At 39.5% G+C, this 22279-nt stretch overlaps 1 protein-coding gene across 5 annotated transcripts in view; it reads left to right on the top strand.

Annotated features, from left to right (window-relative positions):
* Nucleotides 1–22279, top strand: part of LOC124775101 (fatty-acid amide hydrolase 2) — a 99473-nt gene that overhangs the window by 52949 nt on the left and 24245 nt on the right. For all 5 annotated transcript variants that reach the window (XM_047249919.1, XM_047249920.1, XM_047249922.1 and 2 more), the window contains 4 exons: nucleotides 1808–2025; nucleotides 6121–6232; nucleotides 16042–16196; nucleotides 16310–16447. In XM_047249919.1, coding sequence (XP_047105875.1) covers nucleotides 1808–2025; nucleotides 6121–6232; nucleotides 16042–16196; nucleotides 16310–16447 — 623 coding nt within the window. The remainder of the gene's footprint in view (nucleotides 1–1807; nucleotides 2026–6120; nucleotides 6233–16041; nucleotides 16197–16309; nucleotides 16448–22279) is intronic.

Below are 22279 nucleotides of genomic sequence, written 5' to 3'. Positions count from 1 at the left end.
TGGGAGTGGAAAGACTTACCTTAGGGGGAAAAAAGGACAGGTATACACTCGCTCGCGCACACACACACACACACACACACACACACACACACACACACATCCATCCACACATATACAGACACAAGCAGACATATTTAAAGGCAAAGAGTTTGGGCAGAGATCTACTCACCAAGTGGCGGCAGAACACACACAGCCCCACTTTTATCTATCCAATTAAATAATTTTATCAATAATTAAAAGTAAAAATAAGCCACACAGTGCACCAAACAGTGGCTTTGGGAACCATTCAAAGGCAATATCATATATAACGTTACACACAAACTTGGTATCATCCAGTTAATATAATTTCTTTGTGTAGAAAGCACTATTTGTTTGTTCATTTATCGTATTCTATGTATGCCACTAGGAAAGATGACGTTGAGGGATCTGGAGTAAATCAAGGAATACTTTAGCAGAAAAAAGGAAATATTATAAACTACTGCTGTGTTTACTAAGTATCATTCACTATAATGTATCATATTAACAAAAAAACAAAAACAAAAAAAATAAAATAAAAAAATTAAAAAAAATCCATTCTACTCTGTTTGCACTTAATATACCATTGAGTGAATATCTCACTTGATTATATGGAAAAGCTGTTGCATGTTGCAGTTAGATATTTGGCCATCAGTACAATATACTTCTTTTCACATTCATATGTTATGTGTAGCAATAGTCTTAATTTTTGACATTGTTTAGTGTTTCGCTTTCGTATAACTACAGTAGAGTCATGATAGTTCAAAATAAATGGCACCAAGGCCACCTCAAACTATTGAAAACTCAGACTATAGAAAATTAAGTCTGAAAAAGAAATGTTGAAAAGAATCCAGGTGTCAAAATATGAACTTTATTAAAACAAAGTTTTCACGTAAACATTTACATTGGCAGAATAAAGGTTTTACCTTAAGTCTGGTAAGAGTTTACTTCATGAAATAATGGTGGAGTGTCTTTTGTTTGGTGAAGCTACAACTTTCCCTCGTGGTAGTACCACACCACCATATGAAGAGCAGGGTGTCAGTTGGTTTTGCCACAGGTTGTTGTTCCACATAACACATGGCAGCCTCACATTTAGCATAGCCATTGGTGTGACTCATTATTGGTACAGTATCTGCCTCATCATCCTCATCACTCTCACACTGCATTGAGGTATTAACCGTGACAATTATAGAGGATTTTGGACATGTCCAAAAGAACAGGCACCATTTTTATCCTGCAGCCACTATGAATCAAGACACAAAGAATTAAAGACATTAGACGCCAGTGAGCATTGATTTATATCAGTGGGGCAAGCTGAAAATTTGTGCCGGGCTGGGATTCAAACTGTGGTCTCCTGCTTTCTATAAAAAAGGTAGGTGGATGTGCTGCTCACTATGCCAACAGGACCCAGTGGTCACCACAACAGCATGGACTACCCTACAAAGTCTCCTGTCGGACTCAAATTTTCAACTTATTCCACACAATACTGATGTAGTGCCCTGCCCATTGGCCTCATTACTCATGGCATCTCACTGATTCCCATCAGAATTTCAGATCAATGTGCATCTGCACTGAAGGGTTCATTGGTCATCTTACTTGTCAACTCTGTGGACTCAGACTTCATAATGTGCTTATTCTGCATATTACCTGAGTTATGTAATTGTGAAAATTGCAGATTCTTGCTTTTTCTTGAGAGAGTTTATTGTTTTTATTATATTATGTATGTCAGTCCTGTAGCATGTGCTGTTATATTAAATCTTTTAAATATACCAAGAAACATCTTTCCTTTTAGGGTTGTTGCATACAATGGGCATAGTGTCTCGCAGTGATGTGAAGGCAACTGAAGATGCTGATGTAGTAGCACTGATGAAAAATGCTGGTGCAATATTATTGGCAGTTACAAATGTGCCTGAATTAAACTTATGGTCTGAAACTCGTAATAATGTTATTGGACAAACCAAAAACCCATACGACACGAGAAGAAGTGTTGGTGGATCATCTGGCGGTGAGGTAATACATGGAAGGATCTCTCTCTCTCTCTCTCTCTCTCTCTCTCTCTCTCTCTCTCTCTCTCTCTCTCTCTCTGTGTGTGTGTGTGTGTGTGTGTGTGTGTGTGTGTGTGTGTGTGTGTGTGTGTGTGTGTGGACATTTTTGCTACTGTTCCCTTTGTGTCTGAATATCATCTCCTGTAGCTCCAAATGAAATAATGCATTATTGCATGCAATACTGTGTGATATGTAGATTTTTTTCACCTTTTGTTTTCAACAACACAGGAAAGCTGTTGACTAGACTGAATGAAAAATTGGGGAAATACAGAAAGATGCCAGACTTCCACTTATGCAGTGTATGGACATTTTGTGCCATACTATTGCACATTATTTTTTTTATTCTTGCTAAGTGGTTGCAGTTATCCCTTCAGAATGTAAATGTTATATGGACAAGAAACCCCGCAGTAAAAAAAAAAAAAAAATGATAACTGCATTTTGCTGTAAAGCAGAACTAATGTTGGGCACTTTCAGATATGTTGATAATTTATGTCTGTAAGTTATGATGTGTCATAAAAGGTATTTTGATTACATTAAATACAATGTTCATTCCATAGACCCATACAGAAGGTAGAGCATCTCAGAAAAACAAAATCAGATGATGCAAATTTACAGAATAACTAATATTCAGATAAATTTGTCATTTGTCTAGGCAAATTGATTCATTCTGAGTAACAGAGTAATGTGCCACATTGAGCTGAATTATTTTTCAGATACTGAAAGTATTGCATTTTGTTTTAACTTTTTTAAACTGTACGCTCATTCTCTTTCTTGCATTGTTTGCTTTGACAGCCTCATACAAAGCAAATGTCAACATTAATTGTAAAATTGGCTTTGGCTTGGCCATACCTCAATATTCATTTGTAGCTTTCTACATCTTTTGTTTATGTATGAAGAGTCTTCTCACTCATTGTGCACAGAAATTTGGAAATTCAATGCCTTGCTAAATATCCAGTATATCTGTGGTGTACCCATCAGTACTCTGTGATCTTTACTATCATAGGGGAAAGTGCTGTGTTGTTCATGATCATGTTCACTGTTGTGACTGGTGAATGTGATCCATTATAATAAAGGTCATTGTTCAATTCTGAACAAACAGTGTGTGGAAGAACATTTTCATGATATATCTGCAGCAATACAGTAGTTTGTAAACTTCTTTGGAAGGTTTTTGCAAACAAAAGCAAAATTATATACCTGCATATTTTTTCTATTGAATATTAACTGTTGGTGTCAGTTACCTGCTTGCCTTTATTGTGGGACTGTCATCAGGCAAATATCTATGTGACATTGGTTTATGTATACCCAATTTGTGTGATACATGGAACATTTTCACCAACATAAGCATAATATAATGCACAAAAGGGAAAAAAAATCATTCTCACTTTTCTACTTGTCTCTTAGGAGTACTTGGTTGTTTTGGTGTTGCACGTGGTTATAAATAAATATTCAGGCCATTCCATTTATTGGCAGAGCTAACAAGTTAATTAAATGACTGAATATAAGTACAAGAATTTGACAAAAATTGTTCTTGGTGAATGAATAAATGTTATTGCAAATCTCATTTGAGTGGACATCATTTCAGCAGAATGTTAAAATAAAACTGCACTTTTTTCAGCATTCTTTGATGAATTTCTGTAATTTTTCTTGTAGTGAATGAGACCCACCAATTCTTAACTTTATGCCCAGCAAAACAGGCTCTGAAATGCATACTTTAAGAGCTACGAATACTTGTTCATCTTTTCCGCAGTGAACCATATCTCTTCTGCTGAACATGTGCTCATAGCTTGTAACGTATGTATTTTAGACCTCAGGTTTACTAGACGCATTCTTCTTGTTTCGGTTCATGTTACTATGGTGCTAATCTGTAGTGAGTGTGTGGTATTCTTTGCAGTGGGAAGGAAATATTTTTGATAATATATTGATCATTTATCATTATACAGGGTGTTACAAAAAGGTACAGCCAAACTTTCAGTAAACATTCCTCACACACAAATAAAGAATAGATGTTATGTGGACATGTGTCCGGAAATGCTTAATTTCCATGTTAGAGCTCATTTTAGTTTCGTCAGTATGTACTGTACTTCCTCGATTCACCACCAGTTGGCCCAATTGAAGGAAGGTAATGTTGACTTCGGTGCTTGTGTTGACATGCGACTCATTGCTCTACAGTACTAGCATCAAGCACATCAGTACGTAGCATCAACAGGTTAGTGTTCATCACGAACATGGTTTTGCAGTCAGTGCAATGTTTACAAATGCGGAGTTGGCAGATGCCCATTTGATGTATGGATTAGCACGGGGCAATAGCCGTGGCGCGGTACGTTTGTATCGAGACAGATTTCCAGAACGAAGGTGTCCCGACAGAAAGAGGTTCGAAGCAATTGATCGGCGTCTTAGGGAGCACGGAACATTCCAGCCTATGACTCGCGACTGGGGAAGACCTAGAATGACGAGGACACCTGCAATGGACGAGGAAATTTTCGTGCAGTTGACGATAACCCTAATGTCAGCATCATAGAAGTTGCTGCTGTACAAGGTAACGTTGACCAAGTCACTGTATGGAGAGTGCTACGGGAGAACCAGTTGTTTCGTACCATGTACAGTGTGTGCAGGCACTATCAGCAGCTGATTGGCCTCTACAGGTACACTTCTGTGAATGGTTCATCCAACAATGTGTCAATCCTCATTTCAGTGCAAATGTTCTCTTTCTGGATGAGGCTTCATTCCAACGTGATCAAATTGTAAATGTTTACAATCAACATGTGTGGGCTGATGAGAATCCACACGCAATTGTGCAACCACATCATCAACACAGATTTTCTGTGAACGTTTGGGCAGGCATTGTTGGTGATGTCTTGATTGGGCCCCATGTTCTTCCACCTACACTCAATGGGGCACGTTATCATGATTTCATACGGGATACTCTACCTGTGCTGCTAGAACATGTGCTTTCACAAGTACGACACAACATGTGGTTCATGCACGATGGAGCTCCTGCACATTTCAGTCGAAGTGTTCGTACGCTTCTCAACAACAGATTCGGTGACCGATGGATTGGTAGAGGTGGACCAATTCCATGGCCTCCACACTCTCCTGACCTCAACCCTCTTGACTTTCATTTATGGGGGCATTTGAAAGCTCTTGTCTACGCAACCCCAGTACCAAATGTAGAGACTCTTCGTTCTCGTATTGTGGACGGCTGTGATACAATACGCCATTCTCCAGGGCTGCATCAGCGCATCAGGGATTCCATGCGACGGAGGGTGGATGCATGTATCCTCGCTAACGGAGGACATTTTGAACATTTCCTGTAACAAAGTGTTTGAAGTCACGCTGGTACGTTCTGTTGCTGTGTGTTTCCATTCCATGATTAATGTGATTTGAAGAGAAGTAATAAAATGAGCTCTAACATGGAAAGTAAGCGTTTCCGAACACATGTCCACATAACATCTTTGTGTGTGAGGAATGTTTCCTGAAAGTTTGGCCATACCTTTTTGTAACACCCTGTGTAATAATAGTGCGTAAACTGCGTATTAATATTGAGGGTTGAATAACACTTTGGTGGTTTTTTTGTTCTACTGATTTTTATTTGTATGAACTAGTTTTTGGCTTATTAGGTCATCTTCAGATAACTACTGGCTATTGGTTACAAGGAGCTTGTGTTCTTACGAACCAAACATTCTGGATTAAGATACCACGCACTTAAATAAGATCTTCAGTTGTGGTATATTGTCTTTGGAATTGTCAGACGGGTCTGTTGACTTCTTGTTCTGTAAAACTGTTCTTTAACATAATAAATCACATGTTATGGTTTGTCAGTAGCATGTATTACAACAATTAGAATTATTTAGAATACACGTTATTACAAAATTACAATTTTTTTGGTATTTGTTGTGAACAGTTGCACTGGACACTAATTGTTGGTTGTACAACAGCAGTGTTTTCTTTGGGGGTTACATTTTGTTATTAGAAAGTGGAAATGTTCTATCAAGAAGCAACAGAAGAATCCATAAATATGTTTATGAATAATTTCTTGACACTTTTTTTGTATTTCTAACAGGCAAGTCTCATTGCTGCAGCTGCTTCTCCATTAGGTATAGGCACAGACATTGGTGGTTCCATTCGAATTCCAGCATGTTGTTGTGGTATTTTCGGTCATAAGCCAACAACGGGTAAGTAACAATGTAATGTGGTGTTGGTCAGTTACTGGTATGTGAAATCATAGTATGAGAAACCGTAGTTCATTCTTTCAAATATGTTTAAAATTACTGATAAATGATCATATAGCTTGCTGTGAAGCAGTTGGGAAAAACTGTATACAATTTTTCACTATCACTTAGTGTGAAGTTTCCTATTCTTCCTGTTGTCTGTCACTGTATCTAGAAATAAAAATAAAACAGTCATAATTTTTATTAATGTTATTGAACATCATACAAAGTTATTCAAGTAAAAGAACAGTAAAACAAATTTTCCAATTTTCAAGTGCAAAATTTTACATAAGATGGGGCATTTACCTCATAAACTGGTTAAATAATATTTCCGTAACTTATTTTGTTGGCTGTCTGCATAATCTGACAGCATGGTAGGATGTGGAAGTTCACGGAGGTAATTTTGTCGTCTTGGTAAAGGGACTCCTTGCACTATTTAAGGACACTGGTTGGCTTTACTAGGTATACAGGGAGTGATACCGCACAATAAACCTAGTTTCGGTGCGGGCAGTGGCGGGTCAGACCTAAGCTGTTGTAGCTTCCCTGTTAAAATCTATCAGTCAATCAATCAATCACTTTTGTCATCCACTCGAGACATTGTGATGCAATATCTGCTCATGGTAAGTGTTGCACTATGTAGACACTAATTTGCGAGTTCAAGTTCACCCTATCCGTTATTTCTTAAAACTGCTTTTTGGCTGCCTACTGAAAGTAAGCCTGGTGGAACTTCATGTGTTTCACTTTTTTACTCACCAGTAACTACCAGAAACATTTTTTCCATATAGTCGTCACCAGCCACCTACCACTGGCTGCCTGACGCCATCAGGCATCTGCCCAGGTGATCGTGACAAATGAACCTTGGATAAGTTTCTGCTGTCGCATTGACCAGCATAAAATTGTTTATTGTGTCAGTCTGATGTTCTGTGTGAAATAAATTTGATGAGCCAAGTGAAAAAAATTCAGGAACACATGCATTTATGTTTCTCTGAAGTTCTAGTATTTATCTTGCAGTTATATATTTGATTTTGCATACTTGAATCTACTAAGTATTGTTTAAGCATTATAGAATAGTTAAAAGTGGAAAGTGGTGTAACATTTGTGGAATATTGTTCGCTTTGGACTTAACAGAGGAATGAAGGCAGCGGAGACAGCTTGAAACATTTGTTTCGTGTATGGGGTGAGTGGTATTGGGCAGATCACACCAGAATAGGATTTTCTTGTTTCAAGAAAGATCATTTTGACATGAATGATTTTCCGTATTCAGGAAGTCCTAATAGTGGACATGTGTAATGAACTGTAACCATTTAACCTTTGTGTGACACTTGAATTCAATAGGCAAGGTCCAGAAGTTGGGTGAAAGAGAACTGCATGCTCTAACTAAAAAACAACATATAAATTTTCTTGAACATCATCAGTTCACTCATTGAACATTTCTATGCAATATTATTATTGTTGACAAATTGTGATGCCTTTATGATAATTTGTCAAGAAGAAATTAATGGCTGAAACGTAATGAAAGACATTTCCTTGAGCAATGGGCAGTGTAACCAGATAATATTTTGCACCTGGTGGCACAAAAAGGATGTTGTGCACTACAAACTACTTGGCAGGGATGTGTCCATCACAGCTGGCATTTTTTGGCAATAACTGAGAAATCTTTCAGTCACAGTATAAGAAAAATGGCCAACAAAACTGTATCAAGTGTTGCTGTTGCATGATAACTGCCCCCATTTACTCTGCTGATTTTACAAACAGAACTGTCCAGGAGTTTGTTTGGGAAGGCACTCCTCACACACTTATTCTTCTGATTTTGATGTTTACCTTTTCCACTCCTTGTCAAACAGCCATAAGAAAATTACTTTCTGGATGAAAATGAATTCCAAACCTGGCTTGGTGGCATCTATCAACTAGGTGTGGAATTTGTCGACTAGGTGAGCATTGTCAAACTGTTTTAGACAATCTGTGAGAATATATTTTTGAGATTAACTTCTCTCTTATGATTTCTGTTATGTTCAAGAAAGTAAATGAAAAACAGTGTTAAAATATGCACTGCACCAATACAAATAAATTGCACCTGTAACACAAGCATGCCTAAATTGACACGAGTTAGTAAGATATTGGGCACTTTGAAGTTTGAAATGGTCTTTGTTGTTGTGCTCTCCTGAAAAAAGTTAAAGTATGGAAATGTGGAGGTTGGAGTAGATGCATAAAGAAACCCAGTTAATAAATTACACAGTGCCACAGTTTCATAAATAGAATTGTGTATTCATAAAAACCAAAAACTGTGTTGGCAGAAACAGAAAAAAGGCATTTCTAATTGTATAGTATCATAATTTTTTTGCCCTTGGACTATGGTATGCTGTAAGTGTTGAGAAGACTTATGATGAAGAAGTTATCTTAGAATTTCCATACTGATTTCCGATATGGCTGCTTGTAGTTCTGTCAAAGAAATATCACAGCCTGGTGTCCATTGAGACTGAAACAAGCCAGTGCATTCATGTCTCCCTTATTGCCCCAGTGGTAGCTAGGACAGATAACTCACAATGTAAATGCAATATTATTTGCAATTTCTGAGTAAAATGACCTTCATGGGCTCAAAACTATACGTTTATAAACTGATGTCACTCCTTGAGTGAAAATCACTCATATTTCTCAACGGAAATGACAAGAAAATATCTATTGAATTTAGCAGGATAATTCTGTGCTGCCAGGAAGTAACTCTACACTCACAGAGATTCCAAAAAATTCCGTGTTGTTGCCAAGTTTGTTATGCTACCAGCAGGAAGAATGCATTTCTGCAGCTGATCGGATTTTTGAGAGGGCACGGAAGTTAGTACAGCTTGATGCTCAAAGACTTAGCTGCTGAGGGTCAGAATACCAAAATTATAGGCCAATGAGTTTTATTCCCCATTTCAGTAACTAGATTTACAAACTGGAGTGTAGTTACTGATAATACTCAGATGCACCAACTGCAAATTAAACGTCATAAATCAATAACTATCAAAATTATTTTTGTGTTTCTGTCTTAAGTGACTGAAAACTCATCCACAAGATGCAATTCACCTCTCGGATCATGTCCAGTTATTATAGTGTAAAAATTATGAGTACACTACATACATATATTTTGACCATTATAGATGTATAAAAGGTTTTTTTTTAAGAATTACGCCATTGGCACTGTCCCCAAAATGAAGGAATGCAATTGAAAAGGGTAAAACATAGCACTGATTGCAAAATGTGAGCACCCACAGAGATACTTCATAAGCTACGAAGAAAGTGAAAGTTCCAAATCAAGAAAGTCTGTTGTATAGTCTTTGTGGGGCATCCACAATGGTCGTAAAATCCTTTATTTTGGATAAAATTTTACACATGACTCAGGTTTCAGGATGTAAATTCCATCTTCAGGCAGAACAAAAAATGAAGTAAACTCTATAAAATTAACATTAACAGGTTCCATACAAATATGAATATCAGGTCCTGCCTAGATTGCATAACAGAAAATCATACCAGTCATATAAAAAAATCCAATAAATTTATCAAGTAGCAAGTGAGATCGTGTGCAGGTGAGGCATGAAAATGTTCTTTGAGCTAGCCAGTACCACACTGTATAAAACCCCATGAATGAATCAACAAAATAAACACTCATTGCCAGACTGATGTAACCTAGGAACCAACTATGAATGGCCAGACACATGGCATTGGCTTAAGAATGAAATATTAAGGCATAAATACTGCAGAATGCCAATTTTTGAACCTCCAAAGTAGCTTACTATATAAGTGTCCCACCTGCCACATGCCATGGATATCCAACAAGACCTGTCAATAGACTGCCGCTTGAACCACAATGAGGCATCTCAGGACACACATGTCATAGGGTGGCCATCCCCAGAACTAATGCCGAGGGTTAGAGGGACAACCAAAGAAATTATAGCTAACAACATGATTGCAACCCCACATTTTCTCCCAGATGCCATCTGCTATTAATAGTGCTAAAACCGTATTACCGCATGAGTGGCATTAACTAAGACAGGTCTGGTACAGAACAAACAGTAACAGCAAAACATACAGTGTATAATGCAATTGTCAAGAAATAAAAATAATAAAAATGTATAATGAAATCGTCTAGAAATAACAATAAATATAATAAAAATATGTTATGAAATAGACCAAACCAACATTTCACAAATTAAGGATAATAGTGGAAGATATGTCCAGTATATATATATATATATACTTCACCTTAAGAATACAATGCTATGGATGCAGATAGCACAAAATCTCCAGTGAAGGAGAAGTCAGCATGATTAGTAAACACAAAGAAATACTGAATATATATACACGACTGCAGAGTTACACATTAGTTCAAAGCTGAGGAGCATTATATTATGTACAAAGCTGTTAATAGAAAAACTGAACCTAAAAACATTGTGCAACACCTCCCAACATGCATGAAACGAAACCTCTAAGATTGGGGGATGAGATGTTATAGATGCAAATAACACAAAGATGGCCAAATCTGACCACCTGCTATAGTGGAGACTGCTGCAGACATTGTAGATAGTTAATGAGTTTCTCAGTGAGGCTAGTGTCTGGATGTTGCAACTTGCACTTCATGATTTTTAACTCTTCCAAAATGTTAAGGACAGGTCCTTTTTACTGTATATGTGAGATTTCTAAGTCATTCTTAATGTTACGGAGTCTGTGCATATTGCGAACCAAAAGCAGTGCCAAAGTTGACTTACAATTATGAGTGGCACCATGTTCTCTGAAAATATCAACATTATGATATGGGCCAACAACATGCTCTTCATGCTGACCCCAAAGGTGCTCATTATTTTTAGGTACAAAAAAGATGGGAATAACACAGACAGATCTCAAACTTCTCCATAGTTTATTGGATATGGGGCAGAAGTAAGGGATTCTACAATCTGTTTTCCTTTAATCCTTTTTTGTTTTATTTTTCGAAACAAATCATTGAGAACTTAAGTTGAATAATCATTCTGCTGTGCCATATAATTAACCGTAGCACCACAAAGGGGGAGGGGGGGGGGGGCAAAAATTGCCCACAATATTTGTTTTATTTGTGTAATATAGCTATTTGTTGGAGTGAAGAAGCAAGAATTTAGGTGGTTGTATAAAAATATCTACACTATGTGCTGTCATGGTTTTATAATTTTTGTGAATTATTTAAATCTGCCTATTATATTTAATTTAAGTGCGAGCAGTTTTTGCCCCCCCCCCCCCCCCCCTCCCCAATATGGCAGAAAGAAATGCAGTTTCTGACCACTGTATTGTGTTGCCATTGTTGTTTTGAAATAAATATCCTTTGTTGTTCGAGCAGTTGTACATTACTTACAGTTCTAATAAAATGTATCACCAGTATCAGAGGTTTCTCACAGATGAAGAGGTGTCCGCTATAATAAATGAAGCAAGTGAAGGTGATGAAAGTGATCCCAAAGAAGATGATACAGTTGTGACATATGATAGTGACACATCAATTGAAAATGAGTCAAGTTCATGGAGTTCTTCCCCTGATAAACAGCAGATTTCTTACGTCGATTGCAGGGATTGCGTTTGAATGACTCTGATATTTTAGTCAGTTTTGATGTGGTTTCTCTTTTCACTCGCGTTCCTCTCTCTCATTCGTTGCAGCTAATTGAGGTTAAGTTTGGTGTCGAATTAACAAATTTGTTTCGACATGTGCTGACTTCCACTTACTTTTTATTCAATGGTCAGTACTACGAACAGACTGATGGAGTTGCAATGGGAAGCCCGTTGTCACCTATTGTGGCCAATTTGTTTATGGAGAACTTTGAGGAACGTGCATTGGAGTCAACGACCTTGAAACCTGATTGTTTTTTCAGATATGTAGATGATACTTTTGTTGTGTGGCCTCATGGTAGCGAGAATTTAAACTGGTTTTTGGAACATCTGAATTCAATCCACCCGAATATTCAGTTCACTATGGAGGTGGAAAAGAATGGATGCTTTCCCTTCCTTGATGTTTTGGTCAAAAGGAAGACTGATGATACGTTGGGACATTCTGTTTATAGGAAGCCCACCCACACCGACTTGTATCTGTGAGCTGATAGTTGTCACCATCCAGCTCAGCGTGAAGGAGTACTTCGCACCTTGGTTCACAGGGCCCACGTTATCTCAGACCCTGAAAGTTTGGCAGCTGAGCTAGCACATCTCGAAGTCACCTTTCGTCAGAATGGTTATAGTGAGAGGCAGATCAAATGTGCGTTGCGCCATCAGCCTTCTGTGCAACGGGTGAGGGGCGATAGCAACGAAGTGGCATCTAAGTCTACGGCCTTTTTGCCTTATGCAGGAAGCATTTCCAACAGGATTGGCAATATTTTACGGAAATATGATGTGAAATGTATTTTTCAACCACCTTCCAAGATTAAGGCCCTGTTGGCGTCTGTAAAAGATGATCTTGGTTTGCGTAAGGCTGGGGTCTATTGTATTCCTTGCAGTTGTGGCAAGTCATATATTGGTCAGACAATCAGGACTGTGGAAGACCGGTGTATTGAACATAAGCGTCACACTCGCTTACAACAGCCAAGCAAATCCGCTATTGCAGAACATTGCCTTGACACCGGTCATCCTATGGAATACAACAACACGGAGATTCTGGCTTGCACGTCAAACTATTGGGATAGTGTTATTAAGGAAGCTGTTGAAATCAGACTATCAAGCAACCTTATTAACAGAGATGGTGTATTTTGTTTAAATGCTGCTTGGAATCTGGCTCTGTCTCTCCTCAAAAAACAGAGGGACAAAATTAGTGCTACCTCACCTGTTGATTAATAGTTACTATCGATATTTCTGACGTTGGTTATCTTTGGTTGTGTTGACACTTGTTCTGTGTGTGGTATCTTCCTTGTTTTTCCTCGATGAACCGAGGTATTAAATTTGCTTGCACATTTTTTCTTCCTTGCATTTGTGCCTTGAGAATGGCAGGGTGTGCTCCTGTCAAAATATCGGCGGTGTCCGACGACGTCACCCGGCAGCAAACCCGTAAGTTATTTGAACATTCGATTCGCCGGGAAAAGTTAAGGTCTCACAATATAACAACAGATCGTTATTATACGTCTATAGACATAGACGAGGAGCTTTACAATGATGACAACTTAACTTTGATGGGTACACTGAAGAGTAACAGAAAACACATACCAGAACAGCTAAAGAAGACACAGGGTTGAGAGCTATATTGCTCTAAGTTCTTATTCACAGATCCGAAAATGGGCAATGCACCAGTTACCTTGGTTTCATACATCTCCAAACTGAAGCCTACTAAGAATCTCCTACTTCTTTCCACACAACACAATGATAACAAGGTGGATGAGTTGACAGAGAAAAAAAAGTCAAACATCAGTCTCTACCACAATGAAACCAAAGGGGGCATAGACAGCATTGATCAAATGACGCAACATCATTCAGTAAAACGAGGAATGAGAAGGTGGCCATTACCTCTCTTTTTCACCTTGATAGATATTGCCTGTCTCAGTGCTGGAACAATTTTCATGATAAATAACCCAAACTGGAGTAGAAGAAGCATAATGTAAGAAGGCTGTATCTGCTAGAATTAGGTCAACAGCTCATTAGGCGAGCTGTGGAAGAGAGAGCAAAGAATATCATGGGTTTACAAAAGCCTATCATCTATGCGATGGAAAGTGCTCCAGGGAAAATGCTGCCCAGCATTTCTGCAACTGTTCAATCTGTTGGATTTTAATCAAGAGGAAGATGTCACATCTGTTTCAAGAGTAAAAACCGTAAAAACTCTAAAAAGGAAATAGACAAGATGACAGAAGTGTCTATAGTTTGTTGCTGGTGTTCCAAGTATGTGTGTTCCACTCATTCTGCAAAAACAATCATATGCAAAGCTTTTGAAATAGAAATTGAGTAGGAAGGAAAAACTCAATTGTAATTCCTGACTTTGATTTTCTGTTTTCTTATTTGTGGTTTGCTATTGTATGTTCTTTTATGATTTTGTAATATAAGTCTGATGTCTATGGAAGTGTTAGTTTCATGATAGAAATATACTAATATTTCTCATATTCATTACCTTATTTATTGTATTTATTTATGTTATAATGTTCCTGATAACTGTGGAAAGTGTGTTGCAACCTAGTAAAGAAATTCCTATTCATTAAATAATCAAAACAAACAAAACGTTAAAAAGTGAAATGAATGTGAGGGCAATTTTTGCACTCCCCCCCCCCCCCCCCCTCTTAGACATCCATGTGACAGATTCATTCAAGCTTAGTGGTGCTAGGGTTAATAGCCTCTAATTCTTTGTTCGCAGCACTAGGACTCAGTAGGATTTCTGACATCAGATGGAGCAGTGACCGAAAAACATCTGTTCTATAACACTTTGGGTGCTCAGACAAATGGAGAAGTCAGCATGACTAGTAAACATCAAAATAGTACTGAATATATATTGAGTATGTAGCTGCAGAGCTACATATTTGTTACAGAGTTGAGGAACAGTGTATTAGGTACAAGTTTGTTGAAAGAAAAATTGAACCTAGCTCTGAAAACATCATGAAACACCTCCCAGTTGGCATGACATGCAACCTCCAAGGTCACAAAATGAGATGTGATAGATGCAGCTTATACGAAGATGACCAAAATTAGAATTTCTAGACACTTCAACAATAGACTGTGCAAAGTTTCCACCATGATGCCACAGATCATTCTAACCACACTTTTGTGAGCTAATAATTTTCCTTGTGCAGACACACAATTGCCCAAAAATATGATACCATAGCAGATAAAAATGTCACAGAAACATTTCATAGTCAGGGATCACAGTAGATAATTTTTATAGTGAAGATAACAATACTAAGTTTCTGCACAGGACCCTGAATGTGATTAATCAAAGACAGAGTTTCTATCTCCAGTCCTAAGCATTTAAAATATTCAACTTCATTGATGATTTCATCATATTACAATAATAAAATTTCACTCTTGTGTAAGTTATGTGTCAAACAGTATTTGTACTGTATTTTTATGGAATTAAAAGTGGTGTTCACATATTAATGTAAAAATACTATTAAGCAATTATTACATCATTAGAGAGAAATTCTTGGAAGTTTCCAATTGCATGATCTCAAAGCCTGTAAGAAAATAACTGTGCTGTTGCCAAATGTACATTACCAGACAATTAATCATTTCTTCACAAACTGATCAGTGTGGCACTGTATTTAAAATGGTACACTTCCTTTGTGGAGAAGCAAGTTGCGGAATCCTATGTTTATTGATTTTTTCCATAGTGTTGCTGAGTCACCATGCTGTCAAGGTTCCTTCTTTAAAAACACGACCACCTCCTTTACTCAAATGAGCTAATGTTCCACCCCTAATCACAGCTGTGTTGAGAAGAAAATGGTTTGTATTCAAATTCCACTTATTTAATTACTTCTGGATGTTTTGCTTTTTCAGTGCATAACAATGTTCAAGATGGAAGCTCAATCACTTTATGCAGAGACATTAAAAATAGCTATTTTTGGGTAATTTATACTGAGTTGGTAATAAAGGGTACAGAAATTTTGTTTCGTTTAATTATTGATGATTAACAACAAATACCAGACTAAAACCGGAGATGCTATACTTTCTGGTCCCTTCATTACATGAATTTGTGTGCACATGTGACAAATTCAACTGTCTTTGTTATTTATTCCTTAAAATTGCTTGGAGGAAATTTCATATGTGAACATCTTTAAAGTTTTTGAGTAATTCATAAGCGTATTAAATTCTTTATTTTACAGGCTTAACACCACTGAAAGGGCTAACATTTAGAACTGGAGAAGAAGGCCAGACAATGGTTACAGCAGGACCTATGACAAAATATGCATGTGACCTGAAACCATTTCTTAAAGTACTTTTAGGTGGCAATGTAAGCAGGCTAAGGCTGGATTTGAAGGTATATATTCGTCGAACTCATTCAAGTGTTGTTGCGAGTAGTTACTGGGCATTTTACTAATATATGCCATGCTGTAATCTGTGAAAATCAGTTAAAATGTTACATTTGTCTAGGTAAACCTGAAAGATCTGAAAGTCATGTACATGGAAGAACTAAATGATCCCCGTACAAGCTTTGTGACAGAAGACATCAAAGTGGCATTGCAGAGAGCCACTGATTATTTTCAGGAGATCTCGCACACTATTGAAAAGGTCCGTATTGTCAAGTTCAGTGCTTTTATAAAGAGATTATAGATACATTTATTATGTATATTCTCGAATCAGAAACATACAAATTTACAGTACCCATACACATCAATAAATATGTGCATATATATACACCAATTGTATTTATATTACATGTGCCCAGTACTTTGCAACCTCCAAGGCACTTGGAGAGGCTTGCAGGAGATAAATCTTCGTGCAGGATGTAGGACACAAAAGGCACTGGAGCATGTGGCTTGTGGTTTGTTCTTGTCCAAAATCACAGGACGTATCTTCTGTTATGAAGCCCCATCTCTTCAGGTTGTCTCTGGATCGTCCAACTCCTGATCATAATCTGTTTAAAGATTTCCACACCAGCCAGCTCTCATTGTGTCCAGATGGTAGTTCTTCAGCTTCTGGCGTCTACAGATGAGGTGTCGACTTCTTCCATAACTTCAGCCTTGCCTTCTCTGGTGAAATGGTGAGCTTCTCGGATGCTCTCAGGAAGGTCTATCGCGATCTCAGCCGTTGCTGTGGTGGATTATGTCCGTACTGTGGATGGGCACTGTCCTGTTCCACTTTCAGTCTCTCCTGTTGGCAGCCACTGTTCTGCGTATCCATGGTGGTGCTATTCCAGCCAGGCAGTAGAGCTTATCAGTTGGGGTAGGTCTTAAGCAACCTGTGATCTACCTGCAGGTTTCGTTGAGAGCAATGTCTACTTGTCTGGCATGAGATGACCTGTACCAGACTGGAGAAGCATATTCAGCAGTAGAAAAGCACAGTGCCATTGCAGAACAGCGAATAGTTTGTGGATGTGATCCCCACTGTGTCCCCGCTAGTTTGTGAATTAGGTTGTTTCGAGCGAAGATTTTCATTTTGGTGTTCTTGCAGTGAGTTTTGAATGTCAGAGTTCTGTCGAGAGTGACTCCCAAGTATTTAGGTGCTTGATGATGCTGGAGTTGGATGACTGACCATGCAATACGTAGCTCACGATTAGCTTCCCTGTTCCTTAAATGAAAGGCACACACTTGTCTTTGAAGGGTTTGGTCCGAGTTGGTTCTGATTGTAGTAGCTTATTATTATGTGTAGTGTAAGCTCACATAAATGTTGTTTTAAAACTGCTTTATTAAACAACATGTCATTGTAATGGAGTGCTCAGAAAAATAAGTGTACAGAGTAAGAAATCACATTTCAGTATTTTTTTAATTTGAGCAGCATTCTTTTCGTGCTAGTGTTTACAGTTTTATTATTTTATTAATATTAAGCAATATTTTTATTGTGTTGTATAGTTAGAAAAATAAGTTTACAGAGAAAGAAGTTGCATGCAAGTTGTAGTGAGTAATGATACTACGGTGAAATAATAACATTTAACACCACTTTATCATAATGATATACTTTATTCACTTTGTGATTACAAAACGTAACAACACAGAACAAAACTAGACATAAAGTCAGTTCAAAGATCATCATAGAGAGAGATATCACACAAATCGATGTATCGAACTGCCACAGAGCCTCCTCCCTGGGAGTGCAGAGCACAGTGTACCAGCAAAAGGAGAAGGAAATTGTATTGGGGAGGCGATCAGGGAAGACACAACATAATCTTTGATCCACATCGGTTGGTGTAGGGGATGGCCGGCATGGGATAAAAGTATCTGAATAGGAGGGAGAGGGAGGAACTGTGGACAGTCGCATAGAATGAAAATTCACAGTATGCCATTCTCGTCGATAAAAGCTTGAAGGGAGCCATTGACAAAGTCTTTGGGTAAGTTAATAGCTCAGATGAGGGTGAGGTTAACATCCTTAGGTTAACATACATGAGAAGATGCACAAAAAACAAACAAACAGTCAGTCATTGTGACATTGCAGTGAAGTGTCATCCATTGGGAACGCCAAGATGTTGGCAGCAAATGTGGTCATAGTTGAGCACAGTGTTGGCGGTGAGAAGAAGCGTACGGGAAGTTTGTCACATGCATCACTATCACTGGGGTCCACAGCTCGTGGTCTAGCGGCTAGCATTGCTGCCTCTGGATCACAGGGTCCCGGGTTTGATTCCTGGCCGGGTTGGGGAATTCTCGGCTCGGGGACTGGGTGTTTGTGTTGTCCTCATTATTTCATCATCATCATCATCATTCGTGATCGTGGCTGGATTGGATTGTGTAAAAATTGGGACTTTGTATGGGTGCTGATGACCGTGCATTTGAGCGCCTCACAAACTGATCATCATCATCACTGTCAATGGTGGAGACACCATCACTAGCACTGGCATCACAAGAAGTAGAGGAGGATGGGAGGGAAGTGCATACTGAACACTTACTGGAAACCAGTTCAGTTGTTGTGTTGACAGTTGGAGGAAGCTCTGAGCCCTCGTTGTTAGAGACGTGTTCAGTGAGGACCCCTGCTGGTTTAACTCTTTGTAGAGAGACCATTTGTGGTATTCCATTTAGCAGGATGATCATAGTGTTTGCAGCATGATCGAGAACCTGGTGAGGTCCTGAATAGAACGGAGTAAGTGCCGGACAAACGATGTCCTCTCGCAGCATAATAAAGTCACAGTCTGCAAGCTCATTTTGTAAAAAAAACTGGTGGGCGAGTATGTGCTTGTGGTTGTGGTATGCGCGATACGAGAGTGAACTTGCTTGACTAAGGAGGGTAGCCTCTCTTCATGAAGAGAAGTAGTGTCCTCAACATTCTGCTGGGAGTACCAGGGGTTCACCATAAAGGATCTCTGCCAGAGAGGCCTTTAAATCTTCTTTATATGCTATGCCTAGCAGTACCCACGGAAGTGCATCCAACCAGTAGTCAGTGTGAAACTTTAATGCTGCCTTTAGTGTGTGGTGCCAGTGCTCCACTAACACATTACTTTGAGGGTGGCTCAGATGGCTGTGAGCACTATGGGACTTAACATCTGAGGTCATCAGTCCCCTAGAACTTAGACCTACTTAAACCTAACTAACCTAAGGACATCACACACATCCATACCCGAGGCAGGATTCGAACCTGAGACCGTAGCGGTCGTGCAGTTCCAGACTGAAGCGCCTAGAACCGCTCGGCCACAACGGCCGGCTTACTTTGAGGGAGGTAGGCTGTTGTATGGAAATGCTTGGCACCACATAGGACACACAATCATTTGAAGAGTACAGATTTGAATTGCATGCCCTGCTCTGTGGTAAAGAATGCAGGGCAGCCAAAACAAGTGGCCCGCATGTAATGAATGCTCGAGCCACGGTATCCGCCGAGATATTGTTCAAAAGAACTGCCTCTACCCAACATGTCACACTGTCAGTGACTGACAAAATGTAATGGTAGTCATTAGAAGGGGGTAGGGGATTGACAAGGTCCATATGAATGTGTTTGAAACATCCCTTCGGTATTTAAAGTGTTCCACAGGGGGGTGGGCCTCTCGAACAACTTTGGCATGTTGGCATGATATGCAGGCACATACCCACCCACGACAGTCTTTCTTGATGTGTGACCAGAAGAAACATTCAGTTACTAGGTGTACTGTCACTCTGATGCTTGAATGAGCTAGACCATGCAGCGAAGAGAAAATGGCCTATGTTAGTCTAAGTATCACAAAGAATTTGATGGCAGGGAAAGGGCATGGTTGAATGTGGAGAGAGGTGGAGTTATTAGTAGCTACCAACTGTACCTCCAGATCAGTAGTTTGTAGTCACACGACACACGAGCTCCGTAGGATCAAACAGGCTTGTAATGGTATTAATTCATGGCATGTAGTCTGCTATGAGGCTATCGATGAAATGTATGTCTGTTGTGTATTGGCTGATGAAATCCATATGCGATGTAGAGGGAGATCACTAGCAGGGTTACGCAGTGCGTCGACCAGGGGATGGTGATCCATGTAAATGGTGATGTCATATGCCTCGATATCCTCTCAGAAATAGCGTATGGCTTCATAAGTGACCAGTAGCTCCCTCTGTAGTGATTGCGATAGGCGTATTGGTGCTGGGATGGGCTAGTGTGACTGCATTAGCTTGGGCCATTTTTAGGTCATTGAAGGCATGAGTCATGTCCTGGGTCAACGTAACCTTGTGATTACCTGTGGTATGTTTGCATTGCAAGGCATCGTTTAGAGGAGACAGCAAGGAGGCACCTGAAAAAATTGATCGTGTTCGAGAAGCGATGTAGATCATGAAAAGTGACAGGTGGTGGTAAGCTCATAATGTGAGCGATGCATTCAGATGTGGTACATATGCCTTCAGAATTCACTGTGTGGCTCAGGAACATAACTTATGACTGGTGCAGCTGTGATTTGTCATCATTTATCTCCACACCTTTAACTGAGAGCATGCGGAGTACTTCAGAAAGATGTTGCTTGTTTTCATTAGCAGAGGTGGAGAAAATTAAAATGTCGTCAATGTAAGCATAGGAATCTGATGATAAGCATTATGACAGTCAATGATGCTAAAATGCCTAGCACCATGTAATTGCAACGCAAAATTTTGAATGTGGGGGATGGGTTACTTGTCTAAAATGGTGCGGGCATTGAGTCTATGGTAGTCTCCACAAAGTCTGAAGGTTGAGTTCTTTTTGGGGACGAGATGAATAGGTGATAACCAATTACTGTCAGAAAGATGTACGATTCCTAGTTGTAAAAGTTCCTGAATGCATTCTTTTGCGTCGTGAAGTTTCTTAGTTGATAGATGGTGTGCTTTTGCATGGACAGGGGGTCCTTCTGTAGCATGTAGCCTATGACATGTACTGTTAACTTTAATGGGGAACCTCACTGGACCTACATGAGCAGAAGGCACTCCGGAGCAGGGAACAATGTAACACACAGCACTGTGAAACTGAGAACTGGCTTGTAGAATAGGTGGCGAAGGTGGTGAAGATTCTCTGCCATCAGGTACGTGTCAGCAGCTGTAGGTGTGGAGTCCAGGTCAGCAGTTGTACGTGGTGTCAGCATGGCAAGACGGGCATAGTCTGCATCGGTGGTGGTGAGGTGGCGTGAGAGCATGCGGGCTCGATGTGAGCATGCGGGACAGCATCGATTGTAGTGGCTGTGTAGCTCATTGGTTTGACAGCTGTAGAACAAGCATAATCTGTTGATGTGAAGGAGGTGGATTATGCGCCGTGGGAGCCAGAAGACACTTCACGTTGAACATTGTCCATAGAGAGCAAGACTGGAACAGTGGCCAGCGTTGTAGTGGTGGTAGCCACTGAAAGTGCTGCAATGGTCATTCGTGCACTTGCCAGGTCAGTGGAAGTGTTGTAGATCAGTGCCTGCAGCAATGCATTGGCCACACATAGGGCTGCAATGTCATTTCATTGGTTGAGTAGCTTGCGCAGTGAATCCACCAGGTACGAAGCGAGGGGTGTGAGTTCAGCTAACTGGCACAAAGGGGCAGCTGTTGTTGCTCAAAAATGTGTGGGAGTTGCGACAAAGGAGCCCTCAATGTGTGTGCCAGAAGAGTGATGGAGCAGCATTCCTGATGATAAATCTGGAGTGAGGCCCAACACCAGCCATATTGAATGTCCATTCCAAACAAAATTTCATTTTAAGTTTGAGGCGAAGGTGTGTGGAGCTGTAGACAGTGACCGAAAAATTGTTTGCTGCTCACAGTGTCATGGTGGAAGGTGTCGGTGGTGAAGTTGACAATGCTGGAGGTATGTCACTGGTATCTGTGCTGGTGTTGACCAGAAAGAACATATCTCTGGTGAGGTCACGTACGTGACTCAGCGTTGTGGTGAGTTGTTGATGTCCGATGGTTTTATAGGTGTCATCTGCTCGCCGTAGGCAAATCTCTAATGGATCGATGGCATGTGATAAAAAGTTGCAGCTGGAGAGCTTCTGGTATTTTCACTATCCATAGCGACACA

The sequence above is a fragment of the Schistocerca piceifrons genome, chromosome 2 (genome assembly GCF_021461385.2).
Source record: "Schistocerca piceifrons isolate TAMUIC-IGC-003096 chromosome 2, iqSchPice1.1, whole genome shotgun sequence".
NCBI lineage: Eukaryota > Metazoa > Arthropoda > Insecta > Orthoptera > Acrididae > Schistocerca > Schistocerca piceifrons.
The sequence above is the reverse complement of the archived record's forward strand: the minus strand, read 5'-3'. Positions and strand labels throughout refer to the sequence as shown.